Source organism: Lutra lutra, chromosome 12, assembly GCF_902655055.1.
Source record: "Lutra lutra chromosome 12, mLutLut1.2, whole genome shotgun sequence".
In the NCBI taxonomy this organism is placed as follows: Eukaryota; Metazoa; Chordata; class Mammalia; order Carnivora; family Mustelidae; genus Lutra; species Lutra lutra.
The window spans coordinates 72110536-72128367 of record NC_062289.1 but is presented as its reverse complement, the minus strand read 5'-3'; the positions used below and the strand labels follow the sequence as shown (position 1 = coordinate 72128367).

At 52.4% G+C, this 17832-nt stretch overlaps 1 protein-coding gene across 1 annotated transcript; it reads right to left on the bottom strand.

Annotated features, from left to right (window-relative positions):
- Nucleotides 1–121: 121 nt before the first annotated feature.
- On the bottom strand, nt 122–17657 carry PES1 (pescadillo ribosomal biogenesis factor 1). The gene is made up of 15 exons (XM_047697360.1): nt 17534–17657; nt 12807–12886; nt 11905–12058; nt 10326–10435; nt 7380–7551; nt 7200–7289; nt 4516–4632; nt 4321–4395; nt 4004–4090; nt 3733–3863; nt 3393–3518; nt 3085–3269; nt 2492–2658; nt 2199–2360; nt 122–638 (listed from the first exon to the last, which is right to left on the bottom strand). Exons 1-15 carry the CDS (start codon nt 17555–17557, stop codon nt 555–557), a joined length of 1764 nt encoding a protein of 587 aa, XP_047553316.1. The 5' UTR covers nt 17558–17657; the 3' UTR covers nt 122–554.
- Between the last annotated feature and the right edge of the window lie 175 nt (nt 17658–17832).

The window sequence follows — 17832 nt, the reverse complement described above, 5'->3', positions numbered from 1 at the left end:
TTTACACAGGAGGAAGCAATGTTCACAGAGGAAAAATACCTGGGCTGGAAAGTGAACCAAGCGCAGACTCCACTCACTAGGTGGCCCTTCTCCAACCCCACGAAGGCTCATGAACACAGAATTCAACTGGTTCTAAAACTCCAGCTGTTTGGTAACAAATACTTCCCCACCCTCACCCCACCACAGCAGCAGGAGAATCACAGGTCCAATCCCTCAGGGGAGGCGAGCACTGCAGGAAGCCAGGAGAAACGGAAGCAGCCCCTGAGAGGCTGCTCAGGCCCCTATAGCACCCCTGACCATGCCACTGACTCCTGAGAATCAGGCTGGGCTGGGCAGAGAGGCCTCTCCTCTGCCCAGTCACCAGCAGGGAGCTCCATCCAACGGAGGCTGGGGCTCCAGCCAGAGAGCGTGAGAGGAAGCCAGGGCCGGCAGGGGGAGGAAGGGGATGAAAACAGAAGAGACTCTGGTCTGCCACCAAGCCTGGGTCCTCCGGCCTGCCTGTGCCAAGTCCAGCTGCCGGGAGCGGGCCGCACCCATCCAGAGGCTGCCGCCACTCACACTGGCCTGGCCTTCTTGGCCTTCTTCTGAGACCTCACAGCCTCGTCGTGGGCCTTCCGCTTCTCTGCCAGTTTGTTGGCCTGTGAGGAGGAAGGGGGGATCGAGCTGTGATTGTGGGCTGCTTCTCCTTCTACTCAAGACTGTCCCTTAAAGGCAGAGCTTCCAGGGCGCCTGGGTGGCTCAGTGGGTTAAGCCGCTGCCTTTGGCTCAGGTCATGATCTCAGGGTCCTGGGATCGAGTCCCGCATCGGGCTCTCTGCTCAGCAAGAGGCCTGCTTCCCTCTCTCTCTCTGCCTGCCTCTCTGTCTACTTGTGATCTCTCTCTGTCAAATAAATAAATAAATAAAATCTTTAAAAAAAAAAAAAAAAAAAAGGCAGAGCTTCCAGGAAAGTTAAAGAGGCAAATGACCAAGAGGATAAACAACCTCTGGCAATAAAACAGGCTTTTTACCTTTGCTTTCAGGGCTCTATGATTTAATGGGCCCCTAACAAGTTAGGAGGATCCCAGGCTCCCAGAGCTAGAAGCAACTGCCCCGTTCACCTTCCTCCTCGGGAAAGCTGAGTGCCAATCACCTTCACTGGGCTGCTGGGGAGGGATCTTTCCCCTGGGGCCCATTTGGAAATATCAACTACAAAACACACATGGGTCTTTCAACCTGGCCAATTACATGCCTGTGAATGGACCCTGCAGGGACTTCAGAGGAGGCAGGGCTGCACTCAAGGGTGTTTTCTAAGAATGCCTCAAAATGAAAAACAAACTGATTCTATCTAGAGAACAGATCACTTGTATGAGGTCATAGCAAGAAATTCACTCTATGATTAAATGAAAAACACCCTCTAAACCACCCGTACGTAGCATGATGGTTCCAAAACCCTGTGTTATTACACACACAGAAGAAACTGGGGTGCTATTACTACAGATCACCCCAGAAGCAGGACTGTGAGCCACTCCCACATCATTGATTACAGAGTTCTGGTGTGCAAAGAACTTCAAAAAAAATTTTTTTGGGGCGCCTGGGTGGCTCAGTGGGTTAAGCCTCTGCCTTCGGCTCGGGTCATGATCCCAGGGTCCTGGGATCAAGCCCCGCGTCGGGCTCTCTGCTCAGTGGAGAGCCTGCTTCCTCCTCTATCTCTGCCTACCTCTCTGCCTACTTGTGATCTCTGTCTGTCAAATAAAATAAAAAAAAATAAAAAATAAAAAAAATAAAAAAAAAAAAGAACTTTTTAAAAAAAAATTTTTTTTTTTTTTTTTTTTTTACAATGAGCATTTCTGGCTTTGTGAACAAGAGGAAACAAAATAGAAACCTAACCCAGTCCTCCACAGTCCCTCCTGCTTTATGCACGTCTGTTAAGTGGTCATTTGCGAAAGCGGGCCTGGAGTTTGCTGAGACAGCTCTGTCCCCAGACGCCAATAAACTCAGAAAGAGCTGGGTGTCAGAAGGAAACTGATGCTCTGAAGAAAGCCCAGGCACAAGCTGCTGACACCAAGATGCCGACACAGGCCTGCATGGGGGCCCCAGGGACTGGGCCAGGCCAGACCGGCAACCTCAGAAAAAATCTAAGGACCCGGAGTCTGCACAGCGGACAGCCGGCCGGCCCCCAGGTTCACCTGGGAGTCTCGGGCAGGTGACAGGGACTCACCTCTCGGATTTTGCGCCTCTTGCCGAACATGATCTTGTTATAAAGGTACTTCTCCCGCTTCTTCATCATCATGATGGCCAGGCGCTTGGCTTCATTCTCCTCCTCCTGCGCCAGCCTCTCCTTGTCCTCCAGCTTCACAGTGCCTTCCATCACTCTGGGTTTCTGGGGACACAGGGCGGACACTTGTGGATGCTGGGTCCCCCACCCCCACTGGTCCCCTGATTCTTGCCATTCTGGGCCGGGGCTGGCACCAAAGATGGCCAGTGGGGCACCCCCCAGCAGCTTCCCAGTACCTTCCCCTCCAGCCTCTGCTCCTCCAGGGCTGTCAGCCGGGCCTCTTCTTCCTTTTCTGAACCAGCCTCTGCATCTTCTTCCTCCTCCTCTTCATTTTCTCCCCCTTCATCACCATCACCATCATTGTCTTCCTCCTCATCCTCCTCTTCAGATTCATCCATATTTTCTATGAAAGGGCAGTGACTTCTGAAAGCCCTGGGAGCCTCCTCTTCTCCTTGTGGGCCGAGCACTTGGGCCCAGGCACCACACTCTTCAGCCACGAAGACGTTCCAAAGAGGGTGCAGGGCTGTCCCAACTGTGACTCCCCCTGGCACCTCTCCCTACAGCCCTAGCTGGCTTCTGAGAAAACTCCAGGCCCCCAATCCCAAGCTCTGCCACCTCCTACATAAATACCCACGACAACTTCCAGACTACTCCTATCAGTTACTCTGACCATCAAGGAACAGCAGACTGTAGGACACACGTGTTCCCTCTCCTAAGCCTGACTGTCCCATTCTCAGGAGCTTGCCACCTCTGCAGCTAAGGAGGGAAATGAGGTGAGGCCAAAGCCAGCCCGGAGAAACCCACCCATGCCATCGCCTGGCCCACTCACCTGGGTGCTCCCCCCGCTGCAGGGCCAGCAGCTTCAGCTTCTCAGGAGGGACGTAATCTCCCTCCTTCTCCGACACAAAGGGTGAGAGGTGTGGCGGCAGCGGCACTCCAGGGAAGTAGTCTGCCACGGGGAGGAGGAGCCGCGCGTTCACACAGTCAAACACCCACTGGGGCTGCACGTAATACCTGGCGGCAGAGACAGGTCATAGAAGCAACCTGATCCCCCCTGCCCTGGGGTTAGAGACAGACCTCTGCCCCCCACCCCGAAATCCAAACAGACGGAAGAAGATGAGAGCCCTGGGGATCTACCTGCCGATAACAGGCGTCTGCTGCCCAGGCCGGTCGACAATCTGGTGGGTGATGCAGGAGTCTGTGACGTCATATGTGGCCCCAATGCAGAGAGATTGGTCCCAGGACACATCCCCCCCGAAGCTCCTACAGGCATAGGGGGAGAGCACAGGAGTATCCAGCATGAAGCGCACCTCCCTAGGACACACCTATCGCCTCCCCAACACCAGAATCTCCCCACATGCTGGTGCTGGACGCTCCCTACGCCCACCCTGGTGATTCTGCACCACAGGCCCCTGAGGGGCATCTGGGATGGGCCCCAGCCCAGAGCAGGGCACAGCCAGGGCCATCAGCCTCCCACCTGATGACGAAAGCCAGGGCCTCGCGGGGCACCTCACGGTTCAAGAAGAACTTCAGGCCCTCAAAGAGTTTCTTGTGCTTTTCCTGTGCCTCCAGCTCCTTCCTTCGGTCCTCCTCCTGCGCTGTCATCTCCTGCCATGAAAGAGGCCGTGGTGCCATTGGGCCTGCCCACACCCGCACTGGAGGGCAGCAGGCGGAGATGTCCCCCAGCTTCCACCCAGAGCGCTCAGTCCCAGCACGCACCCCCCCCAACCCTGACATGCAGTCCTCACCCCATCAGCAGGAAACTCATCCACTTCAGCCTCCTCCTCCGCAGGCACCACCACGCGGGCCAGACTATTACCCAGGGCTGCCAGTTTCTATAGGAAAGAAGCAGGGCCACTGCTTACAGATAGGAGGTCTTGGCTGGGGACATGGTCAGTGGCAGGGTGGGGGTAGCAGGAGCAGTGACAGTTCTGGGACATCAGTGGGCTTGGGTTCCAAGGGCAAGCCCTGAGCCCACCCATCTAGCCATGCATATCCACACCACCAGGCCAGTGACCACCCTTCTAGGAGGACGCAGAGCCAGTACTCTGGAAGCTTCTCTCACCTCCATAGAGCTCTCGGAGTCCAACGCATAGGTGTCCTCACTGGTCTTCGCCTCTGTGTAGGCCTGCCCCTCCAGCTGCGAGGCAAGGAGAAGGTCAGAGGGAGAGGATGCCAGAGCCCCATCTCTGTGTGGGCAGCAGGGCCATGGCCCCTGCACACTGAGAAGAACCTGGGCTGGGTTGGGCTGGGGCCCTACCTTGGGCGGGTAGTGCAGGTTGAGCGACTGGTAGAGGCGGAAGTTGACGAAGCCCAGCAGTGTGGTGTAGAACTCAGTGAAGGTGGCCATGACCCTGTAGTCAACGTCTGTCGGGTGCTGCGGGGCACAGGGGACCCGTTGGCAAGGCAGGTGCAGGTAGAGGGAAAAGACGGCACTGGCAACCCCCACAGGAAGTGACTCCAGCCTGCCCAAGGCTCCTCCATGGCGGCCCTGCCTTCAGACCCCTGCCCCATGAGAAGGGGCTCTGTGGCGTGTCCCACAAGCACTCTGGGGGAGGCACTGGAGAGGGTTCCCCAGGGTTAGGGGCATCCTGAGGCCAGAGACAAATCCCCAAGCCATAAAGAGGAAGATGAAAGGGACTGGCTGAAGCTCCCCCGCCCCTGCCCCAGCTTTCACTCATCCTGCAAGTCCTGGCTCAAACCAGACTTCGGTCACAGAGGTGGCCTTCCACCGCCAGCCTGGTCAGAGCTCATCCTTCACCATGAGTCATCCCACAGTCTTCATTTAATGTCTTCTCCTGGGCTCGCCTGCTAGCCTCCCTGTGCCTAGCTCCGTCGCCACCCCAGCTGGGAGAGTTGGCCCTCCAGCAGTCTGTCGGCCTGCGGGGGTACAACTCAGCACCCTCACACCTTGGCAGGAGCCTTGGAACGAACACTCAACTCAGAGGCCCAGGCCAAGTCCCAAGCCAGAGACAAATGCAGAACCCGAGGAACCAGGACAGGATGGGACAGCTGCCTGACTCGGCCCCAGGAAGCTCTGGAGAAATGGCAGGAGAAAAGCTGCCTGCTTGGGGCAAAAGCACATGGCTACCCTTGATAGCTACCAACCCGGCAAGTACGGGGCATGACAGGGTTCATCTCTGCCCCTGAGGAGTTGATAAAGCAAAACAGGGGAAGGATCTGAGTGCCAGACAAAGTGTCTCGACTCTTGAGCAACACTGTCCCCACAACCAGGGAGGCGAGCCCAGCCCTGCTGACCACCCAGAAGCTGGATGGCAGAATATGCTGAATAACGTCAAAACTGGTAGTGATCACAACATCCCCTTCATGCCACACGCGCCCATGACCTTGAGCTGTTTCTCTATTCTGCCATTAGGCAGTGTGAGGATACAGGGACCAAGACGTACTCCACCCGTGCCCCCACTCACACCTCCATCCTTCCAAGAACATCTGCCAGGGAAGCATCTGAGGACTAACTCCGTAACTCCATTTTCCACAGCACAGCGCTGAGCAGGGTCCCATTGCTCCCCCCCTCCCCCCCCCCCCCCTACTTGCCTGGGTCCTACTTTGAGGAGCCCAGCACTAGCCACTCAGGGGGAAGAAGGTACACGAGGGCCTCAGTAATGACCCAGGACCGGTCCCCCATCCTCTGGCTGAGAGGAAGTAGTGGCAGTGAGCTGGCCAGGGAGGAAGGAGGAACGGCATCCTGTTCCCTTCCCCCAGGGCCAGCTGTGCGGAGGCTGGCCTCTACAGGCCCTATTCACCACCAGGAGAACATACAAAGACCAGTCTGAGCAGCATGGGGGTGGCACATCAGAGAGAAGGAAAAAGAGGGAGGGCTAGAGAGGAAGGAGGCATGGCAAGAAGACAGGAAGGAAGGAGAAGGAGGGGAGGGATGGGATGGGGAAGAGGGAGGGGCCACAGGCTCTGGCACACATATGGGCCCTGGAGAGTGGGAAGAGAAGACTGCTGAAGGCCAAGGCGCCTCTCACCCATGGACGGCAGCCTGCCCCCAGACAGCTCCACTACCCTGCAGTCAGAGTGGGTTCCAGCCTTGGACCCCTGCCAGCCCAGAGTAAAGGGGAGGGGCCCAGATCCCCAGCTCGCCCTGCAGCACCTGCTAACCTGGTCAGCAAACAGACTGTCCAGCCAGGCTGGCACACTTGCTGCTCAAGGCACAGGCAGGAGACCCGGCCAGACACAGGCCCAGAGGATGACAAGTCCGGCAGAAGGAGAGTCTGGCCCAGACCATGCGGGGGACCAAAGGTTAATGCTGCCCCCTAAGGAGGCAAAAGCAGGATTTCTCTCTGTGAATCCCTGCCCAAAATACCCAGTCTAAACCAAGATAAATAGGAAGTAGTGCCTTGTGCTAAAAACGTCTCATGTCCTCATCCTCCCCCACCTCACCCAGTGCCCCCAATCCTGGGTAGGAGACAGGAGAAGCTGAGGGGTTAAGCAGAGCAGCCTGGCCAAGGTCTGGCAGCCACTAGCGGCAAAGCAGGACGATGATCCCATGGCTCTGAAGGCAGGGCTGGGCTCGGCTACTTCCCGAGCTTTGGCGGCTGCTCACTGGCCACACGGCACTCCCAAAGGGCCTAGCGCCAGGCATTCTACAAGATTTTTTTCCCCTTACATCCTCAGGACAAGACTTAGCAAGCGGAAAAACATCATTCACGAACTGAGGCACAGAAAGAGGCAGGAACATGTCCAAGGTTACCCAGCAGGGGAGGACTGCACACAGGCAGACTCAAGCTGTCATTACAACACTGTGCAGGACATCCCTCACCCCCACACAATACCCCTGCTGCACTTGGAAACCCAGCACATGCTGGACTGTGAAAGACAACAAAATCTCCCCTCTGCCCAAGTCCTGATGTCTGTTAGGAGCCAGAGAATGAGCAACGCCCCAGCACAAGCCCCTGCCTGCCCCACAGGTGTACTCACGTCGTGGGAGAAGGCATAGGGTGTGATCCACACAATGGGCTGCCCCAGTACCTCGGCCTGGTAGTAAATGCCTTTGATGGACAGGAAGACCTGGGGGGAGGGCACGGTAGGGTGAAAAGCACTGGGAGGCAGGGCAGGGAGAAGAGTGGCAACCCCTCCCACAGGTGGCCCCAGGCATACCTTTCGAAGGGCGCGGGCAGCAATGACATAGTGTAGGAACTCCACAGTGAGCCGGCGGCACAGCTGAATGGTCTGCACGTGGCACTTGCCAGTCCGTGGGAAGGTGGAGAAGAGGAAACACATGGAGAGGGCATCATCCAGGTCCCGCAGAGCATCTATGAATGTGGGGTACCTGCAAGCCGAGGAGAGCAGTGCTCACAGGCTTGGGCAGGCTGGGCTGGGGGTGTGGGGGGAGGGCTGGATTCCTCTTCTGCTCTGTCAGTCACCCCCAGAGGCCCCATTCCCAAGCAGGTCTTGCCACTCCCATCTCCTGATCACAAAGCTGGGCAATGCCCAGGGGCCTGGCAGCGGCAGCTTCCCCATAGCCTTGGAGAAAGCATGGAATGAGGCCAGGCCCACTTAGCTCTGAGGATCAGAGAAATCCCAAATGGGGTCCTGAACAGTCACTGCCCACCAAGGACTCAGCCTGGACCCACTTCTATTTGTGGTCAAAGAGAGTGGACCGAGTCTATTTTTCAAGGTAGGAACTGCAGTTCAAAGCAAATACAGTCGAATGTTCAAAACCAAAAGCAGAAAAATATGACGCTGCCCTAGTGTGTGATGGTGGAGAATGGGGGCCGGCCTGCACTCAGCAGCACTCATGGCTTGGCCCGGCCACAGGTCACCAGAGTGAGTTATGTCTCATCCCTCCTCACCCGGCCCTTGGTCTGGATTGCAGGAGCAACTGGAACCAAATGCCAAAAATGTTGGAATTTTTTCAGTCCTGGGCCAGGAAAAGCCAGAGCAAAAAAGCGCTTCCAGGAATCCTGTGACAAATTAAGAAGCTGACGAGAACATGCCATCCTTGGCAGGATCCACTACTGCGTGGCTGCCCTGCTGAGGGACGGAGGCCTGGGTCATGAAGAGGACACTGGAGTATGTGTAATGACACCTGGATTCCCATCTCAGCTGTGACCCAGGATGAGTCCCTGGGCCTCACCCAACTCCAGTGATTTCATTTGGAAAATGACACTGTTGGACCAAACTGTTGGTTTAAAACTGGGCTCCTGTAGCTCCCTGGAAACGCCTAGGGGCAAGTGGTCAGACAGGGCCTCAGGCCTCCCTCCCCTAGCCAGAGCGGCTGTCGGAGCCTCTGAATCCAAACTGCCTTCCAGGAAGCTTTCTTTCGCAGAAAGCGTTTTGCTGCTTCAAAAAGGGACTCTGAAAGCCATGAGACCAAAGACGGCCATGGTCATTCCAGCCCCATGTGGCATCACTCCCTGCAGTGCACCAGGAGGAACCTGCCAGTCTTCACAGCACACAGAAACAGAAGAAAGGCCGCAGGGACCTCTCCAAAGCCAACAGGAGGAGGGGCATCTGGTTTTCTGGTGTGCAGGCAGAAACTTCAACTGGCCCCTTGTGGTGTCTCCTAAGTGTCCTCTCTCTGCACTTCACGCACAAACACAATAACCTGGCCAGGACCTTTGTAGGAACAGCACCAACTGTTTCTGAGACACCAGCTTTTTTTTAGGCGATGGCAAAGGAGATCAGGGCTGGGGTGGGGGGCAATGGATATGGAACTCCATAACCACACGGCCACCTGGTTTGGGCATGAATCCAGATACTTGGCTTTTTCCTAGTACAAGTTTTGCATTTGCTCCACATGACAGCTGTGTGTCACAGGCAGGACAGGAGCTATCGTCTCTCTCTCAGAGGAGGATGTACTCGGAGCAGGAACCGTTCTCAGGCCGCCCAGCTTGCAGGCTGCAGAGCTGTGGTGAGGACACCCCATGTTGGGCTCCTAGGCCAGGGCTCTCTCTGTGCTAGCCCATGGAGGACCTGACTCAGTCACGCCAAGTCCATCCAGCCCAGAGTGACTGTTGCCAGGCCGTCAGCCCCCAAGGGAAGATGATGTTCATTAGCCCAGGGTTTCTGAACCTTACCAGCACTGTCAATTTGGGCCAAGCTGTTCTGTGCGACGGGGATTGTCCTATCCACTATAGGGTGTTTAGCAGCTTCCCTGGTCTTTACCCACTAAACACCAGTAGGACTCCTTTTCCTGCCCCACATCCACGTCATGAGAAGCGCAAGTATCTCCAGACATTTCTATACATCTCCTGGGAACCAATTCTGCTACTGGTTAAGAACCATAGCCTTAGGGGCGCCTGGGTGGCTCAGTGGGTTAAAGCCTCTGCTTCGCCTCAGGTCATGATCTCAGGGTCCTGGGATAGAACCCCGCATCGGGCTCTCTGCTCAGCGGGGAGCCCGCTTCCCCCTCTCTCTCTCTGCCTGCCTCTCTGCCTACTTGTGATCTCTGTCTGTCAAATAAATAAATAAAAAATCTTAAAAAAAAAAAAAAAAAAAAAACCACAGCCTTAGCCGATGGATGAGTGGGACTACTGAGAAGGCTGGGAAAGAACACTTAAGATTAGGGTGCATGGGTGGCTCAGTCAGTTAAGTGTCTGCCTTTGGTTCAGGTCACGCTCCCAGGGTCCTGGGATTGAGCCCTGCATCAGGCTCTCTGCTCAGTGGGGAGCCTGCTTCTCCCTGTCCCTCTGCCTGCCACTCCCCTGCTTGTGCTCCCTCTCTGCCAAATAAATAAAATCTTAAAAAAAAAAAAAAAGATCAGAGGCACCCAGCCATGCCTGCCATGTCTGCCCCACGTGCCTGGGGCACAATCCCAGAACTCTGGCTCTTAATAACCACAGGGCCTTTGCATCTGTGGTTCCCATTGCTTGAACCATATTTCCCTTGACTGGCTCAAATGTCTACCCCTAGACACCTACTCTGATAAACCCATAGGTAACATATGTCCCCCAGGTCCCTTCATACAGTTAGCATCCCACATGGTACTTGCTGTGACTTGCAATCATTCTAACAATTCGTGGTTTTTTTGGTCTGCTTCCTCCAAAAGGCTACCAGCAATTTGAGCAGAGTCCTGGTGTTAGGACTGAGTCCCCAACTCACCGCTCCTTAACAATGTGGTCAAGTTTGTAGTTGGGCTTATTGTCCTTCAGACGCTCCACAGTGTTCCACTCACTCTTCCCATAGGCCTTCCGGAGCTTCCGGACAAACACCTGGGAGAGAGGAAGAGATCACTGATGCTGGGGCCAAGGGCTCCTGGAGACCCTTCTTCCACCAAAGAGGGACACATGGGTGGGAGGGCTCTCAGGACCTCCTAAAGCTGACCACAGCTGTCTGATTATGCCAGCTGATGCCCTCAGCCTGGGATGTATGAAACAGTGAACTCCTAAAAACATCCTAGCTTGGGCGCCTGGGTGGCTCAGTGGGTTAAACCGCTGCCTTCGGCTCAAGTCATGATACTCAGGGTCCTGGGATCGAGTCCCACATCGGGCTCTCTGCTCAGCAGGGAGCCTGCTTCCCTCTCTCTCTCTCTCTCTGCCTGCCTCTCTGTCTACTTGTGATCTCTCTCTGTCAAATAAATAAATAAAATCTTTAAAAAAAAAAAAATAATCCCAGCTGGCCCACATAGATGAGCAGAGCCAGCCCTCTGTAGCCCTGTGGTGGATGACCAGAGATGACCACTCTGATGTGCTGACTCCACCACATGAAACATGAAAACACCATGTGTTCAGCCCTATTTTCCAACTGAGCCCAAGTGACCTACTCGCAAAGCAGCACTGGGCCGGGAAAGCTGGCCTTCATTCTCAGCACCAGTCTGTGTGGGCATGAAACAAGCCACGGGTCCATGCGTGCGGCCAGGTCATGCAGGAAATGCAGCTGAAGCCAGGCATGGGCCCACAAGGTCCTCCAAACCAACTGAAGTCTTCCCTGTAAGTACTTTTGGCCAGGCCTGCCTCTGGTGCTCTTCAGTGGCTCCAAGGCTGCCGAAGAGCCAAGACAGCCATTTCCCACAATGGGCCCACTTCCAATGCAGTGGGTTTAAGTAGTTTAAAAACAAAAACAAAAACAAAAAAACAGCAGCAAAACAGAGCCAGCCACCCACCCCCTGGACTTGGATATTCCAAGGGCCAGCATCTGGGGCTGGCCAGTCTCCCATGGCCACCAGGTGGCGCCTAGCTCCTCCCAGCCCAGAGCTCAGCTGGGTCCCGCTGCTCCACACAGGCTTCAGTAACAGCAGTCTCCTTTCAACGATCAGCATTTGGTCCAATGAGGTCTCTGTTTTCCCTATGGTACTTAAGCAGTGAATGGTTTCCATTTATGGAATGGAAAGCCTGGTCTGCTGGGAGCGATTCCAGAAAGAATTTGAAAAGGTGCAGTTTCTCTGGGCGCGTAAGAATACACCAAAGAGTCCCTGAACTAGTACCATCTTTGCTTCAAGGGCAACACATTTATTCTCTAGAAGATCCAGGCCAAAGGTACAGCAGGTAAAGCGTGAATCATTTGCCAGGTTCTGTGCAAATGATTTCCACATGTGATCTCAGTTAATCCTCGAGACATTCATTTGAGGTAGAATTACCTCACCCTTCTTGCTCAGAAAGGTTAAACACTCTGCCCGAGGTCACAGCTGGTGGGTCACAGAGCAGCGACAGATGCCATCCAGACCCTAGAGCCCCAACCTCACCTTGTATTCCCGAAACTTGTTGACGATGGGTTCATGGAGGAGGAACTTGATGTCTTTAAGAAGGTAAAAAGTTCTGGCCGCTGTGGAGCCCTTATTAACCTTCTTCTTATGTTTGGGCTCATGGGGATAAATGCCCTTCAAGATGCACAGCCGCCTGGAAGACGAAGACCATTCCTTCTGTCAGTAAACGCGCTGAGCGCTGGCCACATCAGGCCTGCAAAACAGCTGGGAACGGGGAAAACAGGGGCCCTACCCTTGGAGAATTCATGTCCCTGTGCAGGACCTGATCAACACAAGTCCCCAAAAATCACCTAATGTAGACTGTCACACGTACCAGAAAGGAAATAATCAGGATGCTGACAGGGGCCAGATGGCAGGTACCCCTTTAAGCAAAGGGAGTCAGAAAAGGCCTTGCTGAGAAGCTGACATTTCAGTCATAAAAAAGGGGAAAAGCATTCTAGAAGGACAGAGGCTGTAAGGATGGAAAGTGCTGGGTGACCAAAAGTGGGCCACAGAGCAGAGCCCACAGGCTATGGAAAACTACACATCTGACTCTACGAGGAGCTGAGAGCCCCTGGCTGCAGGATCAGGAGTCTGTTCTGCCAGAAGGGAGGGGACGGGTGACAAAGACCCAGCCAGAGAGCAGCAATGCAAGGTAGCAGTGGGCCCATTCTGATGACCCAGCGTGACATGACCCATTCTCCAGCTTCCCCGCAGACCCATCCCTGGCAAAGCACAGCTCATTAAAGCAAAGCCAGACTAGGGCTATCAGAATTCTACACAGAGTTTGTGGCTGTGTAGGTTAAGACACGGATAGAGCTAAGTTTTCACCATCACTGAGTGTGACTCACCACCCAGGCACCTCCCTGCGGTTCCCCTATTCTACTTCTCTCCACCCTCACCTGAAGTCAGCCAGGCTTAGCTGCAGCTTCTTCCGGGCTTTGTTTCGGGTGATGTAGTTGGTGGCGGAGCCTCGTTCATACTTGGGGAGGGAAAAAAAACAAATGACCATTAGCATTGATTGCAGTGATGACACCAATCTCTGGGCATGCCTCAGGCCAGAGGCAATAATCACTGTGGACAAGTAGCCAAGAGGCTTCTGGGAAAGGAAATGCTATAGAGCGGGAGTCCACCTGCCTGAACAAGCTCTGTTGCACGTTCTTGCAGTAATCAGTGTAAAGGACACACACATCTGCATGACCCTGGGGACCACGAGGTTGCTATAGATCAGGTGCTAAGCCAAGCACTTGGGAGTGGCTCTAAGTACTGGCCATTATGATTAGTGATTTCCACACATTATTTCATTTAATCTCACAACACCGTGGCATGGGTGCCATTAAAATTTATTTTACTGAGAATAAACAGACTTAGTGAAATAACCTATCCGGGTCACATAGCTTTTAAGGGCTGTGATTCAAATGCAGGTTGGAATCCTACGCCTCAGTGCCTAATCCCCTAAGCCAGTTTTTTCAACGTTTTCATTGTAACCAACCCCTACCATGAGAAGCCTTTTTAAACTGTCTCCCCCCTTAACTGTCCCCTCTCACAGCCCCATGAAATGTTACTACAGACATACCAAAGATCTGTTATGTAATGTGTTCTTTCTTGTTTGTTTTAAAAATTTTGTTTATTTACTTGAGAGAGGAGAGAGAGAGAAAGAGCGCGCACGCGCGCGCTCAGGAGGTGCAGAGGAAGGGCATCTCCAGCACACTCTTCTCTGAGTGCAGATCCCTGATGACCTGAGATCACAACCTGAGCCAAAGTCAAGAGTCAGAAGCTTAATTAACTGAGCCACCCAGGCACCCCTGTAATATGGTCTTTTTTTTTTTTTTTAAGATTTTATTTATTTGACAGACAGAGATCACAAGTAGGCAGAGAGAGAGGCAGGCAGAGAGAGAGGGGGAAGCAGGCTCCCCGCTGAGCAGAGAGCCTGATGCGGGGCTCGATCCCAGGACCCTGGGATCATGACTGGAGCGGAAGGCAGAGACTTAACCCACTGAGCCACCCAGGCATCCCTGTAATATGGTCTTTTAAAGGGCCACAAACCACTGAAATATCTAAGACCCCTTCAAAGAAAGTCAACAAAACCAAGAGACAACCAACAGAGTTGAGAGAAGATATTTGCAAATAACATATCAGATAAAGGGCCAGCATCCAAAATCTATAAAGAACTTATCAAATTCAACCCCAAAGAACAAATAATCTAATCAAGAAATGTGCAGAAGACATGAACAGACATTTCTGCAAAGAAGACATCCAGATGGCCAACAGACACACGAAAAAGTGTTCAACATCATTCGGCATCGGGGAAATACAAATCAAAACCACCTCACACCAGTCAGAATGGCTAAAATCAACAAGTGAGGAAAAAACAGATGTTGGCAAGGATGCAGAGAAAGGGGAACCCTCCTATAGTCTTTGGTGGGAATGCAAGCTGGTGCAACCACTCACTCTGGAAAACAGTACAGAGGTTCCTGAAAAAGCTGAAAATAGAGCTACCCTACGACCCAGTAATTACACTACTGGGTATTTACCCCACAGATACAAATGTACTGATCCAAAGGGGCACCTGCACCCCAATGTTTATAGCAACAATGTTCACAACAGCCAAACTACAGAAAGACCCTAGATGTCCATTGACAGATGAATGGATAAAGAAGATGTGGTATATAAATGGAATATTACACAACATTCAAAAAATGAAATCTTGCCATTTGCAACACCATGGATGGAACTAGAGGATATTATGCTAAGCAAAATAAGTCAATCAGAGAAAAGCAATTATCATATTATCTCACTGATATGTGGACTGCGAGAAACAAGGCAAAGGATCATAAAGGAAGAGAGAAAAAAATGAAAAAGACAAAACCAGAGATGGAGACAAACCATAAGAGACTCTTGATCTCAGGAAAAAAACTGACAGTTGGAGGGGTCAGGGGTGAGAGGGATGGGGTAGCTGGATGATGAACATTGGCAAGGGTGTATGTTATGGTGAGCTCTGTGAATTGTGTAAGACTGAATCACAGACCTGTATCCCTGTAACAAATAATACATTGTATGTTAATAAAAATAAATTAAAAGGGCGCCTGGGTGCCTCAGTCCCTAAGTGGCTGCCTTCAGCTCGGGTCATGATCCCAGGGACCTGGGATTGAGCCCTGCATCAGGCTCCCTGCTTGGTGGGAAGCCTGCTTCTCCCTCTCCCATTTCCCCAGCTTGTGTTCCCTCTCTCACTATGTCTCTCTCTGTCAAATATATGAATAAAATCTTTTTTTAATTAATTAAAAATAAATAAAAACAAAGGGTCACAAATCACTGAAATCTAAAACCCCTTCAACTAATTCTTGTGGGTGATACCCAGTTGAGAATGCATGCTCTAAGCCAAAGCCTCTCCCCTCCAGCATTCATTCAAAGGAAAATAAGAGAACCTCTACTACGTTCCATGTATTAAGCTAGATGCTACAAGGGCAATGAAGACAGAAGACCTGGTCTCTACCCACCCCCAAGGAGCATACTGTCTGATGCAACCATGTGGATGTCTACAGTGCCAACATCCTGTCTCATGTTCGCATCTCTGTATCAATGATAAAGAGCAATAGTGCATTGTACCAAGAATGTCCTTTCCAAACAAGATCATTGTCTGCAGTAAGGCAGCAGGGACCTTGATGGCCAGGTCTAGCTCTAAGAAATAAACCTACAGCCCCTCAAAGAGTATGTTTATGATCCCCACCTTCCGATCACCCCATCACAAAATACATCCTTCCTTTATTCTTTCCTCCAGAAATTGTCTACTGGGGTTATAAAGATGAGCTTCAGACTGTCTCAGAAAGTTAGGTCTTCATTAAAGTGTTTGCCATTGCTTTACATCACACCTATGTCTGTCATCCCGCTTATCATTTTTTATTTTTTTTTAAGATTTTATTTATTTATTTGACAGAGAGAGATCACAAGTAGACGGAGAGGCAGGCAGAGAGAGAGAGAGAGAGGGAAGCAGGCTTCTTGCTGAGCAGAGAGCCCGATGTGGGACTCGATCCCAGGACCCTGAGATCATGACCTGAGCCGAAGGCAGCGGCTTAACCCACTGAGCCACCCAGGCGCCCCCCGCTTATCCTTTTAAACATCAAGGAGATAAGTAGTTCTCAGCTGGGATGATTTTACTTCCTGGGTGTGTGCGGGATGGAGGGAAGGCAATTAGGCATTTCGGACTGCTGAGTGCCAGTGGCATCTAGCATGTAAAAAGTCAGAATGCTATTAAATACCCTATGATGCCCAGGACAGCCCTCTCTACCATAAAGGGTTATCTGGCTTGGGGCGTCTGGGTGGCTCAGTCAGTCAAGCATCTGCCTTCAACTCGGGTCCTGATCCCAGGATCCTGGGGGCTCCTTGCTCAGCAGGGAGACTGCTTCTCCCTCTCTCTCTACCTGCTGCTCCAGAGCTTGTGCTGTGTTTAAAAAAGGGGGGGGGGGGGCGTTATCTGACTCAAGACGCTTGTGAAACCCAGCATTAAAAACTGTTGTGATTTGTTTACATAGGTGCATCTGTGCTGTAAGGAAGATTTTTCCATCTTCTATCTTTGTAATTCCAAACACTGACACTTACTGGTTATTCAACACTGTGTTGGCTTAAACATAAACAGGCAACAGAAACTTTCAATCTGAAGGAAACAGGAGACAACTACATCTTCCTCACCTTCATCCCTTCCCCAGTCTTTTCACACGACCAAGGTGATTCTCTATACAGCACAAGAAATCCTTGAAAAACTGACCATGGTGCTTCCCCTTGAGACCTACTGCATCTGATGTAAAATCCAAGTTCCTCCTGGTGGCTCACAAGTCTTGCACATCTGGTCCCTGTCTAACCTCAACCTCACCAAAGGCCATTCTTCCCTTGGTTTGGCTATCCGCCAGCCATCCTGATGTCCTAATTTCTTGCACACAGAAAGCCTTTCCCACCTAACGGTCTTGGCACTGTGTGTCCCCTGCCAGGTTTGCTCGCTAAACACTCCCATGGCCCAGAACCCATTTGGATCTCCTGATCTTTCAGATTTCAGCTTAAATGTCGAGTCAGAGAGACCTTCCAACACAACACTTACTGAAGTAACTATTCTTTTACATTCCCCACCCTTTCGCATCACATTTAACAACATGTGATTGTTTCATTTGGTTGTTTAGAGTCCTTTCCCCGCTAGAAAGTGAGCTTGGGGAAGGCAGGGACCACACCTGACTGTTTATGTTTCCCTCCCCAGTGTGCAGGGTAGGTTCAACAAAGAAGGGATAACAAGTTTTGGAGATGATAAACTTGACATAATGGTAAACTTTACGTAATGTTTATGACTGTTTCAAATAAGCAGTTGTCTTTCGGCCCGGTCTGCATTTAGGGTAAAGCCTTCTTTGGCAACTCCCAACTTTCTTCTACAGCCCTGCTCCAAGGTTCTTTCCTGGACTTCATTGGACGAGGACTGCCATCCTCGGAACCCTTCTCATAGCTGTCTCTCACCCCGTTGATCCCAGCCGTTTCTGAACGCACGAAGGGCCACGCCAGGAAGGTGCAGTCCCCTGGCACCCTCGCTTCCCCCTCCCTCCCATTCCCCTTCTTCCCAGCACCACCCCTCCCCGGCTCCAGCCCCATTCACCTTCTTCTTCTCCAGGCCTCCCATTGCTCCACGTTCAAGGGTCTAGGAGCGCCGCGCGGACAGACAGCGCCACTTCCTCCCGCACGTGGGCCCCGAGGCCCCCACGCCGCGGGCCTGCGCGGGCTGCCCGATGAGGTGCCTGAGGGAGTCTAGGGAAATATTCGGCTTTCCTCTTCGAAATTTACAACGGAACTTTCTGAAAAAAGTCACTGAGACCGCTCTTTAGAGTTCTTTCTCATCTCTGGACACATAACAGTTTTAGTATTTAAAGGAACGCAGATATTCAGGCGTTTCTATAG